The following is an 18590-nucleotide window of genomic DNA, read 5'->3' as shown; positions in this document are numbered from 1 at the left end:
CCCTTTATTTATAGATTAAAGGGCCAGAACTGATATAAACCCATTCTAGCTTCCCCCCTCCCATGACTCTCCTTCACAGATGACCAGGGAAGTAATGCAACTATTTAGCAAACTTCATACAGTTTCACTCTAGAAGGACAATGTCTCTAGGCACTTTACAAGAACCACCTGAAGTAATTGATTCTGCCTTGGAATGATTCATTTGGTTGTCTGAATAATAAATTACTGGGGGAACTTGTAAGTTATTCTATAGACAATAGGTAAGCTGCACATCTCCTCCACCAAAGTTTAATACCTATAACTGATGTAAGGTTCTTCCTGCCCTATGGAGAAAGAAGAGAAGAAAAAGGCTTTAGGTATGTGCAGAAGCCAACAAAGGAAAAACATGCTGAGCATGCTCCAATGGTGCTGCTTGGCAGGGGTCTTTACCACAAATTGGAAAGTGCAGAGCTCCTCTTAAAGAAGAGAGGCTCCTTACTTGCAGCTGGAGTTCTTCAAGCGGCACCGCTGGCACACCTCAAGCATGGGAACATGTCACACCAGGACATGGGCAACCAGTCTGGGGCCACACAGGGATCAAGGTAACAAACAGGGGCAGGACAGGCAAACAGATTCTGAGGACAAAACAGGTCAGGAAGCCAAGAGATAAAACTAGAAACAGGATCTAGAAGCCAGCCAGGCTGAGAAGGTAGGAGATTAAGCAGAGTGAGTAAGAAAGATCAACAAAGCACTCTTTAATCAAAATGAGCCATACTACCCCTAAATACTTCTTGTTCATGTGCAGGGGTTTATATGGCAGTAGAGGGTCAGCTGAGCCTTGCTGGCCACTGTGGTAACAGGGACTGGGTGCAGGGTTAGGCTCTACTGAAGGCTTCACACTGGCTTTGACCAGCTGGGGTGGCTTCTCACAAGGTGGCGGCCAAGGTGAGCTGCTGTGCTGTCATGTCAACGCTCCAGATTTGAGGATGTGGTCTGACATGTGCAGAGGTTATCTCAGACTCAGTCACTTTTGCACGTGAGGTAAAGAATGAGATAGAAAAATAAGATCCAATTAGGCTCTGTGTGTGTGTGTGTGTGTCTCTAAAATACGGGGCATTTTACTTTATTTTACAATATTTTATTTTATATTAGCCCGTTGAAGAGCTTCCTGCAACTTCATGGACTTAATGCGTGGATAAATCTCTCTGGGATTTGCATAATTTTATGGTATTTTGTAAACTAGTTTTAGAAACGTACAGAGAAAGGCCTGAAGCTAGATTCTATGAGTCTTGACAGTAATTGGGTAATAATTGCATAAAGAGGATGATTTTCTTTTTCTTTTCTTAAATTCAGTTTTGCCAGGTCATGGTAAGATTTGACTTAGAGCTTTTAATACTTGTCCCCACTGGCAGGGGAGAGGGAAATGTAATATTAATTCTGTCTGGCTCCTCTCAAAAACAAAAAAGTCCTAAATTGAGTAATGGGGTGGTGTTCAGATTTTAATTCTTCCAAACTGCACATTTAGGTCCCTTGTAATGGTGTCTGCAAAGCATAAAAATAATAAATTCTATTGTACAGAGCTTTGAATATAAAGAGGAGGCTTTATAGTTGTGACAATTCATAGGGATATATACTTACTAATAAATGATTAGGAAGCAATTCTGCCAGCAGGCCTGAATTCTCCCTAGTAAAGCACTGTGATCCACAAGTAAATTAGTACATGGGTAGTTGACAGCAAGGTTTCTGGGAAACCAGTTCAAAAACCAAAATCCTTTAAATGGACTGTCACAGTTCTTTAACATTTCTCTTGTTTGCCCCATATATATGCAAAAAGCTGCTTCCATCAAACAGCTGTTCAGTGGCATAGATGAAATGGCTTGGTGAGCTCATATTCCATGGAGTAAGAAGAGGCACTAGTTGAGTTTCCAGAGAAAGCTCAAATACTTACCTGGCCACAGAGACTGGCATATCCTCCCCAGCCCAGGGCAGGTGACAGATCATCTAGTTCACCCTGGGCCCAGTCTGGTTTACTTTTACTTGGTGGTGCTCATAATGGGTCAGGGCCTGCTCTGAGCTCCATGCAAAGGATGGTACGTAGATGCCAAATGCGTCCTTGGCTGAGCATTGCCAATATTTTGGAAACGTACATGATGCTGGCCAAGTGCTTGATTTATGAGCACTGTGAAGGCAGAGGCCACAAACATTCACTTTCTGGTTCAATCAGCCAAAAGAGTTGGGCAACAGAATACTGGCAGACATTGAAAAACAGAAATCTCTCTCTCCTTGGTTTTCAGAATATGACTAAATTATTCTGCTTCAATTTCGCACTAAGGCATTTTTAAATAGCTGTCCACATTAATCTATTCAGTTAATAGATTTAGACAGACTACAAAAGTGGGCAGATGAGAATAGGATGGGGTTCAACGTAGACAGATGCAGGGTCCTGCACCTTGGGAGAAGGAATCCACAGTACGCATACAGCCTGGGGAGTTCCCCTCTTGAAAACACAGAGGTGGAAAGGGATCTTGGAGTCATTATTGACTCCAAGATGAACAAGAGCCGCCAATGCCAGACTGCAGCCAGCAAGGCCAGCCATACCTTATCATGTATCCAAAGATGTATCTCAAGCTGGTCCAGAGAGGTGATACGCCCCTTCTATGTGACTTTGGTCAGGCCACAATTGGAGTACTGTGTCCAGTACTGGGCACCACACTTTAAAAAGGATGTGGCCAGCCTGAAGAGAGTTCAGAGGAGGGCCACCAACTTGGTGAGAGGGACCTGAACCTGTTCAGCCTCAGCAAGAGGAGGCTGAGGAGGGGGTCTGGTGGCTGCCTACAAAGTCATCAGGGGAAATCAACAGCATATAGGTAATGCCCTATTCTCCCCAGCACCACCTGGGGTGACGAGCAACAATGGTAATAAGCTGATGGAGACTAGGTTTAGTTTAGAGATCAGAAGGCAATATTTTACAGTTTGGGTGGCCAAAATCTGGAACCAGCTTCCCAGGGAAGTGGTCCTCGCCCCTACCTTGGGCAAATTCAAGAGGAGGTTGGCTGATCACCTGTCTGGGGTCTTGTGAATCCAGCATTCATTCCTGCCTGTGGCAGGGGGTCAGGCTAGATGATCTTTTCAGGTCCCTCCTGACCTTAGCTACTATGAAATAAGGTGAGGATAAGCCTGGGAAAGATCTGTTGAATCCCCTAGGAAGGATTAAAAAATGTGATTTGTTTTGTCCCCTTTCCACAGTAATTGTAATTTTAAATGTCTGTGTGCTGATAGTACAGAAAGTGCCTTTAGCTTTGGCAGTAAATAACTAGGGACCACCTGTACCTCACAGCTGACCCCTAAAAAGAACGAGTTTTCAATTAAAAAAAAATAATTGACTCTCCTGTGTAAGGATAATTGATTCCAAGTGTCATTCTGAATTGTCAGAGAAAGTGGGAAGCTGTGCCAGGCAAGGTTCACATTATGAATAACGCTAAACTCCGTTCTCCACTGCGAGTCATCCAAATTACAGTGGATGGACAATTATTTCAAATGCAAATAGTTTTCAAAACACAAACAAAGCTGAAATGAAGTACTCTTTGGTTCCCATGGTGCTGGATTCTAGTTCGAAGGTTTTGCCCATTGAAGTCTGAAATGAAAACCCATCTGTCTCTTGTCAATCATAAGAGAAATAGAGGCGCTTTGAAAGAGGGAGAAATCATTAGCAGGCCAGTTTCTCTTGAATGCTGCCCTCACTAAAAAAATCATTATCAGCTGTTTTGAGTTTAGAGTCAGAGGTTATGGCTACACTGCTTTCAGGAAGCTTAACTGCAACATATGCAGATGTACCTAAGCTAGCATTAATTTAACTAGACTGGGTAATAATAGCAGTGATGCCATTTCAGCAGGGGGTACCCAATCCCACCTGAGACCCTGGGTGTTTGGCATTGTTGTGTTGCTGTCCACTGCCACTTGCACTCAAGCTAGCTCAGTTAAAACCTGCTTGAGTTAATCTACTTGATTTTTGCATTTGCACCTCTGATTTGCAGTGTAGACCTAGTTGGAGGAATTGACCATTGGTCTTCACCTTGTGATTGCATCCAAGAAGCAATGGAAGATAGGGTCTGATCCAATTTCTTTCCTTGACAGAGCAACATGAAAGACATGCACTAGTGTTGCTGGAGATGGTGTGGATGATTCAGGAGCAGGCTGTCTTCTGGGAGTCAGTGATGAATCAGCGCACCAGGCAGTGGTGTACACTGTGAGTGGGATTTTCAGAAACGTCAGCACTTGTGATGGGGACTAGATTTTCCAACAATCTCCACTTCCATTCGGGCACCTGAGCAAGGGGCCAGATTTTCAAAGCTGCTTCGTCTTTTGGGTACTGTGCCGTTTCAGTATCTGTCCTTGCACGCAATAGTGAGAACTGCTGGATGCTGAGCACTGTGGGGGGTGCCCCTTATGCAGAAGCTAACAGGAGAGCTGAGTTCTTCAGAAAATTTGGTCCTGAGCTTGCAGTGACCATAAAGCACTCGCGTTCTTGTTGCCTGAGTCTCAAGAGCAGGATCTTAATCATTTAAGGCAATGAAAAACCTCCTGCTGAGCTTTTTGACGAGCAGGCTCATTAAATTATTCTAAATCCCTGTTCTAGAATTACACTGGTGTCCCTATTTTCCCTTTTCAATTTAATTGGATGCAGTAGGCTTCGCTTATGTCAGCTGTTTTGTAATGTTGGGGCACATCATTAAACCTCCATCCCGTTCAGCAGAAGTGCACTGATACATTGGTCTGATATCAGATCAGCACTGATATAAAGAAGATTGACTAAATCGGTCTGAAGTGGCCAATAATTTGGCCAATAAATGCTCGTGTGTGTGTGCATCTGCAGTACAGCACATAGGCAGTGAGGAGCACAGCCTGGCAGCGTGGAAAGCTGTGTGCAGCTCGTAAGTCTCTTGTGGTGGAAGGGGAGGGGGTAGGTAAGGGGCATGGGGGACAGATCAATGCCCCCCATGATGAGGGAAGGAGTGGGACTGGGGCTGGGTTAGGCGCTGCCCAGCTGGGGTGGAGCGGGTGCAGGACAGAGCTGTGGCTCGTCTGGGGGGCAACTCCCACTGCTGTGCGCCGCTAATCTGGTGGCTCATCCAGTGGCTCCCACCCCTGCTAACACAGCTCATCCAGGAGGGCATGGTGGAGCATGTGCCCCCAGATCTGTACGGGGTGGGCTAGGCAGGCTGCAGCTGTGGGCTGTGGGCCATGCTGCGCTGCACTCAGGGCAGGTGGTGGCACTGGGAGGGAGGCTATGGGGGGGGGGCAGGCTACGGCAAAATTTGTGGTGGCTGTAGCCCCCTCAGTAACCCTCCTCCCTGTATAGATCCAGGGGCACACACCTCGCAGCCCCCTGTGCCTTCCCAGATGAGCAGTGGGAGCAGCAGCAGGACCCCCGCACCTAGACAAGCTGCGGCTCCATCCTGTGCTCACTCTGCCCCAGCCCACTCCTCCCTCCGTGGGAGGCGTTGATCTGCTCCCCCACACCCCTTCCCTCCTCCCTCTCCTTTCACCACAACAGACTTACCAGCTGCATGCAGCTGTGTGAGAAATCGGATTGGTATCGGCTGATATGCCTCCTTAAAAATCGGCTATCGGTATCAGCTCCCAAAATCTCTTATCGGTGCACCCCTACCTTTCAGTCCTCAAAGTGGGTGCATGTCAGTGGCTAAGGATTTCTCTCTCTTCTTTACTCTTCAGAGATGCTGTGAGTACTGTGAAAACTTTAAACATTATGTACTGGCAAAGGAATTGGAAGTCTAGGGACAGTCGTCCTCTTCTGGGTCCATAGGATACCTAGCACACTGAGGTCAGGTTTATGGCTGGGATCCAAGGCAATTCCAATAATAATCCTGAACACTGAGATTGATGACCATAGAAGAAAACTGAACCCAGTTGGCTTGACACATTTGAGCAGTGATATAATCTGTGATACTAGTTGTATAGGAGCCCAGTGGAAGAGAGGGCAAATCAGTTTCCAGCATCCCTTAGTCATGGTTGAAGAGAATGTAAACCAGATGTTTGTGTTTTAGGCCTGAGAGCTTCATGATTATTAAAGCAGATAGAAATTTGGTTTTGCCCATCTCTTCCTTTGTCGCGTACAATGTTACTTTTTCACTTCTTGGCTATTCATAATTTACTGTTAAAAAAGGATGCATGCATGTATGAAACATATCCATGCAGCCCAAGCGAGGCTCCAATCACAGTGCATTTGTCCTGTCTAGAGAGGAAGATTGACTGGGTAGAACAGCCCTGCTGGTAAACCTGTGCACACCTGGAAGGAAGGTCTGCATCTACAGGAACCTCCCTACAAGTTGTGCAGGGTGAGGGAGACGCTAGAACCCACAACTACACCAAAGCTTCCCATGATGGAAGCCATTTTCCTCAGGCTTGTGCCAGCATTTGATTTTTCAAGGCAAACTGTTGGCCTTGTGAATCGTCATTTTGCTGACTAGGAGAAATAAGGGCAGCAGGCCTTTAAAATAGCTCAGGGGAAAATAAACCCTAGAGCACTGCTTTTCTTATTACCATGACTGCTTAAGTGGCTGTCATTCACACACTCAGATGGATGACCATGGCGATTAATCTACCTCAACCTGTCCTAACAAGCCCAGTCTTCCAGCACAGAAATTGTGGGCTTTCAGGCTCACAAGTGTATATATATATCTGTGTAAAAGCCTGTTTCCCCGTTGATATCTAGGTAGACATTATTTCGAATGGAAATTTCATACATTTTGTCCCCACCCATTTCCTATACTAGCTGTGACATACAGGAACTACACCCATTGCCTGACTAGTCTCTGCTGACCTTTTGTAACTTGGCTACAAGCTGATTTTGAGTCTTTTGCAAAACACTGTCAGAAGGGGAAAAAATCCTTTGTTAAAACACAGCCAACTCCTGCCTCAACATGGAACAGTTTGTTCTACTGAAAGAATGAGCCAGTTCAGTGAGCACAAAAACATTGCCATAAACGATCGTATTCAGAAAGCTGCAAAAGAGATCATATTGAAATACGGGAGAGTAATCTTAAACCAAGCCTGGAGGATTGGGGGTTGGAAGAGGGGTCAGAATCCATATTATTCTGAACTGCCAATCCTGTTTTGTGACTTGACACTTATGTCTGCAGCGCCTGCGTCACCTACAGTAACAGTAAGTTAGTTAGGAAATGATAGTTGATACTAAGCCAGAATGTAACGTCATCTTTTAAACTAACAAATTGCAGAAGGGCATCGTGAATGAAATAATCCAGAAGCACTGTGCTGGAAATGAGATGTTGTGCTGTTTTGGGGCACAATATGCATTGCAAAGAGTGAACTCATTTCAGTTCCACTATAGGGTACTGGACTAACAAACTGGCATTTCTTCCTTTCAGAAATCTGGACCTTGGAAATCTTTGTTCTGCACAATGACTTTCTTGGAAATGCCTCTCTTCCATCCTGCCTGTGGCCACTTGGCAACTTGTGATCAGCATCTGTCTGTAGCAAGTTCTTGTTCCCCAGGCAGAACTAGAGACTTGGTGATAAGGTTCTGCAACTCCCAGCATGGTTTAATTAGTGCAAGGCTAGTATGCCGCCTTTCCATTGGGGATGTAAGAGTTTTTCCCAGTATTATTTAGGACTAATATTAGAGGAGCACCTAGAGACTTTGACCAGGTTGAGTCCCTGTTTATACTAGGTGTTGGACATGCCTATCATGAAATCAGTGCCCTCTTTATATGCTTCTGATATTCAATTGGCAGTGAGCACTTACGTGTGAATGCTTAACCAGCTCCACAGAGTGCTTGCTGCCTGTTAAAAGATCCAAGCCCTACTGTCAGACTCTGACAATGGCCAAGATTAATCTGGACCTGGAAGATTAATCGCACCCCTTTGGAAGCTGGAAAACTTCTACTTTCTGAGCCATCCGACAGAAAATGAGTGACTGAGATGGTCCTGTTCTTGGTTTGGAGAAAGGTGGTGCTAGGGTGGTGGCTTTTGTGCAGCATGCACATGGTGGAAATGGGGACTGTTGGGTTTAGTATGTATTGTTTTATCTACAAGGCTGGACAGCAGTAAGCTGCCATTGTGTTAGGGTGAGCTGATTGTGCAGAAGCTGGAATTGTGCTGCTTACCAAATTATTTGTGAGCCATTAAGCTCTAATATCAAATTCCAATCTCTGAGTAACCTGGGCTAGGAACTGTCATTTGTAGTGCAGGCTGCACATGCAGTACTGTAGACCAAAAAAATATAACCGTGTGCTACAAAAGAGAAGTCAGCAGCACACAGTAAACTGAAGAGACCCTAGTTTCATTTCACGTAGCAGGGTCTAGGGGGGTAATCTTCCCTGTGTGACTCGAGCTGGTGAGATCTTCCTTTGGCAGCAGAGAGCAGGGCCCATGGTCAAGGGCCTGGATTTTTGCTCAGTCTAACATGACACAGTCCTGGGGTTGGGGTGGGGAGAATGTCTGTGATCTCTCTCCTAGGCCAAACACATTGGGTTGGCTAAAAGAAAGTCCCCACTTACGGCCACAGACAGGAGGTTGGGATTTGTGCTTAGAGCTGTGAAAGGCCTCTACTTGCCGCACTGAGAGGTTAACCCTGACGCTGCTCTGTATCTAGGTTAGTCTATGCAGCTTAATAAGTATTTGGGTTAAATCAGTGCAGCTTCTTGTGTATAGAGCAGGCCTTAGTTTTATCCCTTCGTAACTCCTGCCCTTCCCCCTCTTCACTAAATTGGTGCATGCACTGGCAGCAAGCAGGATAATTAATTTGACTGATGACCTCCTTGTGGGATTTGTCACGGGCTGGTCTGCATGCAGGGGAATGTTAATGACTAACTGTGGAGAACAGGCCCTGAAACATCCCTGGCTGGTAGATGGAGTACAGACTACAGAGAGCTGGCACATGCATGCTTTCCCTCCTCACTTGCGCTCGCAAGAATATATTGTTTTCCTTCCATGTTGGGGGCCAGTCTAAATACGATGGACTGAAACAGTTCTCTTTACCTACAGCAGGTAGTTCATGCCGGGTGAGCCATGCCCTTCTTGAGCCTGTTAGGAGGTAAAGTGCTTGTAACTGTTAGAGAGGTGCTTTGTAAAGTAGGGAATTTTCTATGAAACGTTTCATTTTGGCACCTTAAAGGTTCCAGATGCCTAGGGGAGTTGAAAGGTGTTGGCTCTTCAAAGTTGTATTTCATTCAGGCCAGTTTATATCACTAACTATTGACAGACATCTAGGATTATACTTGGGTGAGTCCTCTGGGGATCATCCCTAAGTGAAATGAAGCTCTTAGGATTAAAAAAACCCTGAAGCTTATTGTAGTAAAACCACAGTTAAAAACTTCTCAAATGTTAACTTTCCTTCTTTTAAAAATAACCATAATACTGCTCAAGCCTGGGCCTACACATTTTCGGTATAAACAAACCACTGGTATTTAAGTGCCAATATTGTGTTTGTCTTTGTACAAGACAGAAATATCAATTTTTTTTCTTACTTGAGGGGTGTTTGTTTAGCAGGAAGATGAAGGATTAGCAAAAGAGCTGTTTTTGTTTTTTAATTGAACGTTTTCTAGGCAAAGACATGTCAAGTACCAAAGTGAATTTGTGTCTAAAATTACAGTGCTGCAAAAAGGGGTTCCTATATCCCTAAAATCTTTGCCGGCAAGTTTAAAAGTTGTCACGGCCATAATGCTTTTAGCACAGATAGCATAGTTTTCTTACCATCTCCTGAAATGTAGTGGCAGGGCAGTAGCTACCGTGTACGATCCATGTGGTTCTGGTGCCTGTTAGGTTCTTTTTTTTTTTGGTTTGTTTTCTGGTCTCTGGGCAAGGTTTGCGCAAGGTCTCAAATTAATCTTTTAATTGGGGAGCTTGGCATTGGTTGGAATGAATGTTTTGCATTAACAACACAACTCATTAATTCACTGAAACATTTTAAAACCAAACCAGTTAAATCCAGCTGAGCTGGGGCGGGGAGGGAAGCTGAAAGTTCATGTTTGACAGTGCATATTTGGAAACCTTTTTCTTAATCCATATAAAATAAATTCTCTGAAATGGTAACGCTCAGTTTGTTTGGTCTCTAGACACTGCTGAATCTCCCTGCAAAGAACAATAGGGGGGTTGTTGGTGAAAGGCAGTGGCAGAAAGGGGAGCTAAACTTGTTGTTTAGGAACAAACTTCTATGCCAATGTAAATATTTAGAGAAGTTCAGTAGTTTTAATTCCCGGGTTAAGCGGCCTTTATGTGCATTCTACCTACCCCAACACCTTGCTGAACCTAAGGGTAATATGAGTTAATTTAAAACAGTCACAAACTGTTAAGTATCTTATTTTTGATCCTGCTTCTCAGCAAATGATGAACTGCTAGTCTGTCCCACTGTCAGGAGACACTGGGATTTGTAGGATTGTGGGATTTTCCTTTCACTAGAAAGGATTGTGGAAGCAGTGTAGCCAGCAAGAGTGGCTCACTCAGTAGACTTCACCTGTTTAGTGGGTAGAGCTATGCTCCTTATTAAGTAGGTATAAATTAAATGGAAATTGTCAGCTTTTAGGAAAGCAGTAGTCATTGTCTTCTGTTATTCTTGTAACTGTGGGGTTTATAGTTCCTTCTGCTAATGTTTCACTTTCTATCAAAGGGCCCATTTTGTGAGCTATAAAGCTCCCATTTGAATGCATGACTTTAGTGCAAAACATTGAGGGCTCATCCTCACGAGTGCAAATGTGCAGTTTGTGATGCTGCAAACCACACGTAGTGCACGTGCATGTTTGCCACGACTGCTAATTTGCAGCACAGCAGGTTTTTTTGATGCTGAAAGATTCTGCTGTAACCCCCCCCCAAAAACAAACAAACAAACAAAAAAAAACAACCCCTCCCCCCCAAAAAAAAACAGAAACCAAGAACAAAAACCACTGCTATAAGAAACGGTGCAGTGCATGTGATAGCAATGTGTAACACCAGAAAGGGAGCCTGGCCAGGCAGAGCTACACTCTGGCTGCCAGCCAGGATCTAAGGCTGCTGGGCTGGCCCCAGCCTTCCCTACCCCACCCCGGGGCAATTTGCCACACACCAGAGCACATGTGCAGGGGCAAGCCATAGGACAAATAACAATGGCACAAAAATGTGCCACTGCTATTTGTCTCACAGGGAACGCACACCCCTCCATGTGCACGCTCATGGGAATGCACCATAAGAATCATGGCAAGGTTCTATTTTTTGTGTCAGTTTTTAATTTAACAATGGTTTATTAACTATATTATTAATGAACACTTTCTTTAAAAAAATGTTACTTGCTACTAGGATACTTAAAAGGGATGTCATATAGAATCAATTACGTTTTAAATTGCAAATGCACAGGAGTGTTAGCAGATGTTGTAGGATGGACAGCATTGAGAACACGCTACTGATGTTTTGATTTAGTCAATATACATGTCGCACGCAGCTGAGAATCTATGTTGGGTTTTGTAACTTTTCCCTGGAAAAGGAATAGACAAACAGTGCACTTGATTAAAGTTGCTACTGAGTTACCACCGGGACGGTTTTCAAGATAAATTTGATATCTTCACTTTGTGTGAAGTTAATATTTTGTATCTGACCCAATGTGTGGATGCTCTGACATCTCAAACCTACTTATCTCTCCAGTTGGGACTTTGGCAGAATTTGCTTGTGTAAACATTAAACTTTGGTAAATGAAGTAACCATATGTGGCAATGCTTTGTAGTTTCTTCATAGGTGGGTAAAGTATTTCAAGTATACTAAGCTCAAGTAGTACTGATTAAATACTCTGAAGAGTGACCGTAAAAATGACACAACAGGGGTCTTTGTCTTCGTTTCTTTGTATCAAGTTTATTCAGCTGAGAATTAAAAAGATGATTTTTATCTATCTGCCAACTTAGAAACACAGCGTGGGATGTGTCTGGCTCTTGCATCATCTCCGGTAATAGAGATTCTGTAACTGGAACTCTGTTAATAACGATTCTGTTGAAAATGCACATATTTGCAAAGAATACAGCTAACTCTCACCTAGCTAAGTTACCTATCTAGGGTCAAACAAGATTAAGCAGTAGTGAGGACTTCAGATGGTCAAGTGAGGAGACCCGATACAGAGCAGATCCATGCAGTGAGACTGCTCATTTTTACTCTTGCTTTCGTTACTCCTGATGATCCTTAAGACCTTTAAAGCGATCTGTGTAGTCTTTTGGCTGTTCTTATTGTCATTCCTCATTGACCTGACTTGGAAAGGTCAACCCCATTAGGAGTTACCCAAGTGTTCACCTTGTTAGTACTAAGGGAAAAGCAGTCTCTGCAAGTTGGGATAGAAATACCACAAAACTGGGTATCAGGAGCATGAAATTCACATGTGCCAATTCAGAATCACAGTGTTATACATTTCTGATTTATAGCTTTTTAGGCAGCTTGAGCATAGCAAACAGCCTTTGCCGGTGCCAAGTTTGCTGATGACTAATACTATTTACAGGACTGTTTTGTAATCTCAGATCAGCCCACATTAACTGGAAGTTACGGTTTCCCATCAGCGTTTTAAATTTGTGTATGTGTATGGCTGGTGTTCGTATTAAACGCTCAGACTCAGGTTCTTCAGAGTTCATTTATTTTTTAAAAATGCTTTTGTTAATTCATTTTTTTTTTTTTTCTGAAGACAAGCTTACAGAGGTTAAATTCCACTTCCTGAGATATACTTTCAGCTAGGACCATTGGTCCTCCATGTCTGAATTAATTCACTTGAAAATAATTAAAAAGTAGGTATTGCATGAGCAACCAACAAATGCTTGTGATCTGCGTGTCTCTGTGCATGAAATCTGTTCCCAGTATCTGATCTAAGCAGGCTTAGTCTGTCAGTGCATAGTGCTTTTAGTGCCACCCTTGAAAGGTTTGTAGTTTAGTTGTGATTTTTTTTTTCTGTTTAGTTGTAATTACTGTTTTCATGAAGCTCTATCTATTCCCCTGCAAATCTTGGTAGTTTGGCACAAAATCTTTGGCCAGCCTTACTCGTGCTGAACTTCCAAGTGACCTTGCAATCTGGAAATTGCTATTCTTATTCTTGTGCAAATGCACTGTAATAACAGATGGAAGAGGGGTTCAGGGAGAAAATTTCTTCAGATTTCCTGTTTTCTTTGTCATCTGGATAAATTTAAGCAAGTAGATGCCAGCTACAACAAACCATTTCACTACCCTCGGGGTTGTGATCTCAGGCATGGAGCATCTGCTGTGCATATTGTGAACTCTGCCAGGCAGGAGATGAAATTGTGCCTGAAGAAATGTCCAGTCCCAGTCTCTAGCACAGGACTTGATGGATTTAAAATTATTGTGACCTGTGAGCAAGATGTGTTATTTTTTTTTCAATGCTAGAGCTGAATATCTTTCCTCTTGCTTGTGCCTAGGAACCAAGAAAAGAGTTGTCATAGGTGCATTGCACTTCCGCAAGGAGTGTCTCAACTGTATAGATTGGATTGGTCTAAACATTTAAAGCTATTGCCATGCCGTTTTCCTGGGTACGGCGGGACAGACGGAGGGGGGATCTGAGGGGCGGTGTGTGCATGTATTTTACTCCACTTGATCTCTGTAGCCTGCCCTCCTTTGCCACTTTTGTAGAATTGATAGATTCTGTTGAAATCAAAAAGCCAAAGCAGTCGTGGGAGAAAGTGAACCACATGACATCTAATCAGTGATGTGTAGTTTTCCTGAGCTCCTCCAAGGATGATCAAAGCATGATATCCCAACTGTGACCCTACAGCCCTTCTTGACACCATGTCCACAGTTTCCATGTGCAAGGTTTGGTGCTTGAGCTGGTCTGAAAATTTCCAACAGTGCTTTTCTACTATCCAACGCCAGTGTGAAGCAATGGCTAGATTCTGTGAGAATGGGTTTTTGATTTTTGTCAAAACTGACAAACTAGGCAGGTTGCCTAGGGAAACCTACTTGTGATGGTGCCAGCTTGCCTCTGTGGCAGCCTGCCTGGCAAACAGCTTCATAGCTGAGAGCCTGGAGGCCCCAGCTCTCAAGGAGCCCAGGTTTCCCTGCTGTGTGGCAAAAATTTCAAGGACTGTTCCTAGTTGGAAACTTTTTTTAAATATCAGAATTTTTGCAGTGACCAGGACTTCAGGATATGGCCAGTCCTACTTTGTCAGTTTTTATGGACTTCTGCTATTGGAAGAATCGAGAGGATAGAGGCAGGAGACGACCCTTTATCAAGGGAAAATAGTGAAAGTATTAGGCCCACGAAGGAAGGTGTCCTTTGATTCATACGAGGCGGGTAGAAAAAGTGTCACCAGCCTGATACAACAATGTTATAGGCAGGTATGGCCATTCTATCGGAAACTTTTCGCCAGTTCTACAAAATCATCCAAGTGAGCAGTCAAAAGACTGTCAGATTAATTCCAGCTTCAAAAATCTTTCCCCTTTAGCAGATGAGAATAATTATCTTTTTAAACAATAAAAACAGGAGGATTATTGCAGTTGTAATGTAATGGGTATGTGCTATGCCAAATATTAGGAGTAGTAACTTTTTTTCCTGTTTTTCCCTCAGGTTCAAGACCATGTGTAATATCCTTCAAAGACTTGACAAGAGTCTGTCTTCAGACATCATGAATTTGCTGGAATCTAGACCTCAGAATACGTGCAAATGTTTTTTTTTAAAAAAGCATTAATCATCTGGCTTGGTGGCAGTGATGGCTAGTAAAAGGAAATCCACAACTCCCTGCATGATACCAGTAAAAAAGCTGGTGCTGCAGGAAACTGAATCAGATGTTGTGGAAGATGATCGTGGAGGAATACAACAGGACACGCGTCCTGAAGCCCCGGCTGCTAGTGACACTGTTGTTAACCATAACAACAATGGAACATTGTCTAATGGGCATCGAAGTCTTGCAGAGGGCGATACTTATGTGTGTAAGTATTGTGAATTTGGCTGTCAAGACGTTAATCATTTCTTTGGGCACATGGATTCTGAGCACTTAGACTTCAGCAAAGACCCCTTGTTGGTGTGCACAGAGTGCAGTTTTCTGGCAAAAAGCCATGAAAGGCTCTTGCAACACAATGCAGAGTGCCATGCTGGAGAAATTGGCTTTGTCTGGAATGTGGTTAAGCAGGACAATCGCACTACTGTGGAGCAAAGCGTCTGTGATGCCACCAGCAGTCAAGACCTTGCAGGGGAAATCCCTGGGGAAGGGGTGGATAGTCAAGCTGAAATCATCATTACCAAAACACCCATTATGAAGATAATGAAAGGTAAGACTGAAGCCAAAAAGATTCACACGCTGAAGGAGAACATAAGCAATCAGTCTGCCAATGAACCAGAGATGAAAAATGGCGACCATCTGTTCACAAATGGGTCTGTGCCGGTTAGCCAGTCAGTTCCAAGCTCTGCAAAACCATCTCCCATAGTCAATGGCTCCATAATAGGGAGCGTGCCTGTCTTGCAGACAGGTGTTGCACATCTTGTACCATTGCAACAGCAGCCGCTATTACACCAACAGCTACCCACATCCAAATCCCTTCCAAAGGTAATGATTCCGCTGAGCAGCATTCCAACATACAACGCGGCCATGGACTCCAACAGCTTCCTGAAAAACTCTTTCCATAAGTTCCCATATCCCACAAAAGCTGAGCTTTGCTACTTGACTGTCGTGACAAAGTATCCAGAAGAACAGCTTAAGATCTGGTTTACTGCCCAGAGGCTGAAACAAGGCATCAGCTGGTCACCGGAGGAGATAGAAGATGCACGGAAAAAAATGTTCAACACGGTTATCCAGTCTGTACCACAGCCTACCATTACAGTTTTAAATACACCCCTAGTTGCAAACACCAGCAGTGTCCCACATCTTATTCAGGCAACTTTGCCTGGACATGTGGTTGGACAACCAGAAGGAACAGGAGGGCTGCTTGTTACGCAGCCAATAATGACAAATGAGTTAAAAGGCACCAATTCCTCTCTCACTTTAACAGTGACTTCTATTCCCAAACTGCAGCCTGTGACACAGCACAACACAGTGTGTTCAAATACTGCATCTACTGTGAAAGTGGTCAACACTGCTCAGTCTCTGCTAACTGCATGTCCTACCATATCCTCACAGGCTTTCTTGGATCCCAACATCTATAAAAATAAGAAGTCCCATGAACAGCTATCTGCACTGAAGGGCAGTTTTGGTCGCAATCCATTCCCAGGCCATGCTGAAGTTGAGCGGTTGACAAAAATTACAGGCCTCTCTACAAGGGAAGTTCGAAAATGGTTTAGTGATAGGAGGTACCATAACAGGAACGTGAAAGGTGGTAGAGGCATGTTTGTGGGAGATAACACAATAGACTCGCTGACTGAAATGACCTTCCCTGTATCAACAAAAGGCACGGAGTTAACCTCTATGGCTGCAGCAACACCTGTGACTCATCATCACACCAGGCGGCAATCTTGGCATCAGACACCTGACTTCACACCGACAAAATACAAAGAGAGAGCACCAGAGCAGCTCAAAGCTTTGGAAGGCAGTTTTGCACAAAACCCTTTCCCTTCAGAGGAAGAAGTGGACCGTTTGAGGAGTGAAACAAAGATGACGAGGAGGGAAATTGATAGCTGGTTCTCCGAGAGGAGGAAAAAAAAGCTGGCCGAGGAGAACAAAAAGGTGGATGAAATGGCTCAGCAAGAGGAGGAAGATGTTGTTGAGAATGACTGTGGAGAAGGGGAAGACTCTTCCGATGAACTGAGGGCCTCCAGTGAAAATGGTTCAGTGGATACGCCTGGCAGCAGTCAAACTGCAGCAGAGCGGAAAGTCAGCCCTATTAAAATCAATCTGAAAAACCTTAAAGTGACCGAATCCAATGGCAAAAATGAATTGCAGGGTTTAAGTGCAAATAAGAAAGGGGACAGCCCTTCTAGCAGGCCGCCTACCCCCCATAAAACCAAATTAAACTTAAAAAAAACAGCCCAGCAGCGGCATTTGCTTAAGCAAATGTTTGTGCAGACACAGAGGCCAACAAATCAAGAGTACGATGCCATTGTTGCTCAGACAGGCCTGCCGCGGGCGGAGGTAATCCGCTGGTTTGGAGATAGCCGATACGGCTATAAAAACGGTCAGTTGAAATGGTATGAGAACTACAGGCGCGGGATCTTTCCTCCTGGTCTAACTGAAATCAGCCCAGACAGCAAGGAGCTCCTTGAGGACTATTACAAGAAGCATAAGATGCTGTGCGAAGACGACCTGCAGACCTTGTGTGAGAGAACTCAGTTGAATTCACAGCGGGTTAGGGTGTGGTTTGCTGTAAAGGTGGACGAGGAAACCAGGGCCGTGTCTGACACCGGCAGCGAGGACAGGTGTTCGAGCTCCGGAGATCCGGCAGGAAATCAAAAAGGGACGTCTGACGCTTGTTCTGAGGTGTCGGAGAACAGCGAATCCTGGGAGCCCGGAGGCCAGGAAGGCAGCTCGGACCCCTCGGACACGTTCAGCCAGCAGCCCGCGGTCCCGCTCGGTAGGTACCCGACTGATCGTTCAGCTGCGGAGGTGTTTTGTAAGTAGGCTCGTTGCAGCATCGAGAAGCAAACATAAAAGAGCACTGAGCTATTTAGTATGCCAGCAAGCGGGGCGTCTTGGGAGGTTTTAGTACCAAGATTCCTTGTTCAGAGTGATCTGATGAGAAAGCCAATGTCTAATTAAATTAGGGGGAGGAGCAAAGCAGAGAGGCCCTGCTGCCCCTACAGCAGCGGTTCTCAATCCTTTTAGATTCCAGGCCTCCCTTAGACTTAAGGTCCCCCTCAGAAAACCCCAGCTCTTAGCTTTCTGCTGTTTTTTGATGACAGAAAAACAATGGGGCAGCTCTGTAGTGAAAGACCACAGCAAGGCAGAATGGTTTCGACGTCATTTGGAATCTCTGGGTTTATCTTGTGACTTGCGTAGCTCTGCGTGTGCCCTAGCAGTGCAGCTGATGTTGTGCAGTGCCTTACGGCACACTTACAAGGATCTCACTGGCTTGATGCGTGACCTTCAAAAAGTCTCTTAGTTTCCCCAGCTGTAAAATAAAACAGTCCCCCCGCCCTGCCCCCACTCCCTATTTGTAAATTACCTCAATCATAGAAAATGAGGGGTGGAGGGGGCCTCAGGAGATCAGTCTAGTCCAGCCCCCTGCTCAAAGCAGGACCATCTGCAACTAGATAATCTCAGCTAGGACTTTGTTCAGCTGGGTCTTAAAAATCTCCAAGGATGGAGAGTCCACAACCTTTCTGGGTAGCCTGTTCCAGCCTCCTAGTGAGAGGTTTTTCCTAATATCTAACCTGACTTCCTTTGCTGCACCAAAGGCCTTATGTAGGGTGCAGTGTTTGGAGCACTGTTGGGTTCGAACACATGTTCAGATCCTGCAGGGTTGGGTTTTCAGCAGGTCTCTGCTGGGACAGCGTCTGCCCCAGCCCAGCACCAGGGTTCATCTTTCAGAGGGGGAACTCTTTCCAGTGGTACAGCTGGGGACTGTTCCCTTGTTGGCGGAGTCCCTGCTGCATGGGGAATGATGCAGCCTCCCTCCTCACCCTCGTGTGTAATGTCCCAGATGTGATTTGCTTAAAGCAACTTCCTGCTGATCCTTTCGCCACTAAGTTTCTGATATGA

General features: G+C 44.7%; 1 protein-coding gene across 3 annotated transcripts in view; it reads left to right on the top strand.

Annotated features, from left to right (window-relative positions):
• The window catches only part of ZHX3 (zinc fingers and homeoboxes 3), a 74386-nt gene that overhangs the window by 43765 nt on the left and 12031 nt on the right, over positions 1-18590 (top strand). For 2 of the 3 annotated variants that reach the window (XM_090020959.1, XM_090020961.1), the window contains one exon: positions 14531-17463. In XM_090020959.1, the coding sequence (XP_089877085.1) occupies positions 14673-17463 (2791 nt within the window). In that variant the 5' untranslated portion in view covers positions 14531-14672. Of the gene's footprint in view, positions 1-4113; positions 4226-14530; positions 17464-18590 lie in introns of all 3 variants that reach the window. The other variant, XM_090020960.1, reaches the window with a different exon arrangement.

This window comes from Crocodylus siamensis, chromosome 10, assembly GCF_052110815.1.
Source record: "Crocodylus siamensis isolate JL-2025a chromosome 10, ASM5211081v1, whole genome shotgun sequence".
In the NCBI taxonomy this organism is placed as follows: domain Eukaryota; kingdom Metazoa; phylum Chordata; order Crocodylia; family Crocodylidae; genus Crocodylus; species Crocodylus siamensis.
This window is presented reverse-complemented; position numbering and strand designations above follow the sequence as displayed.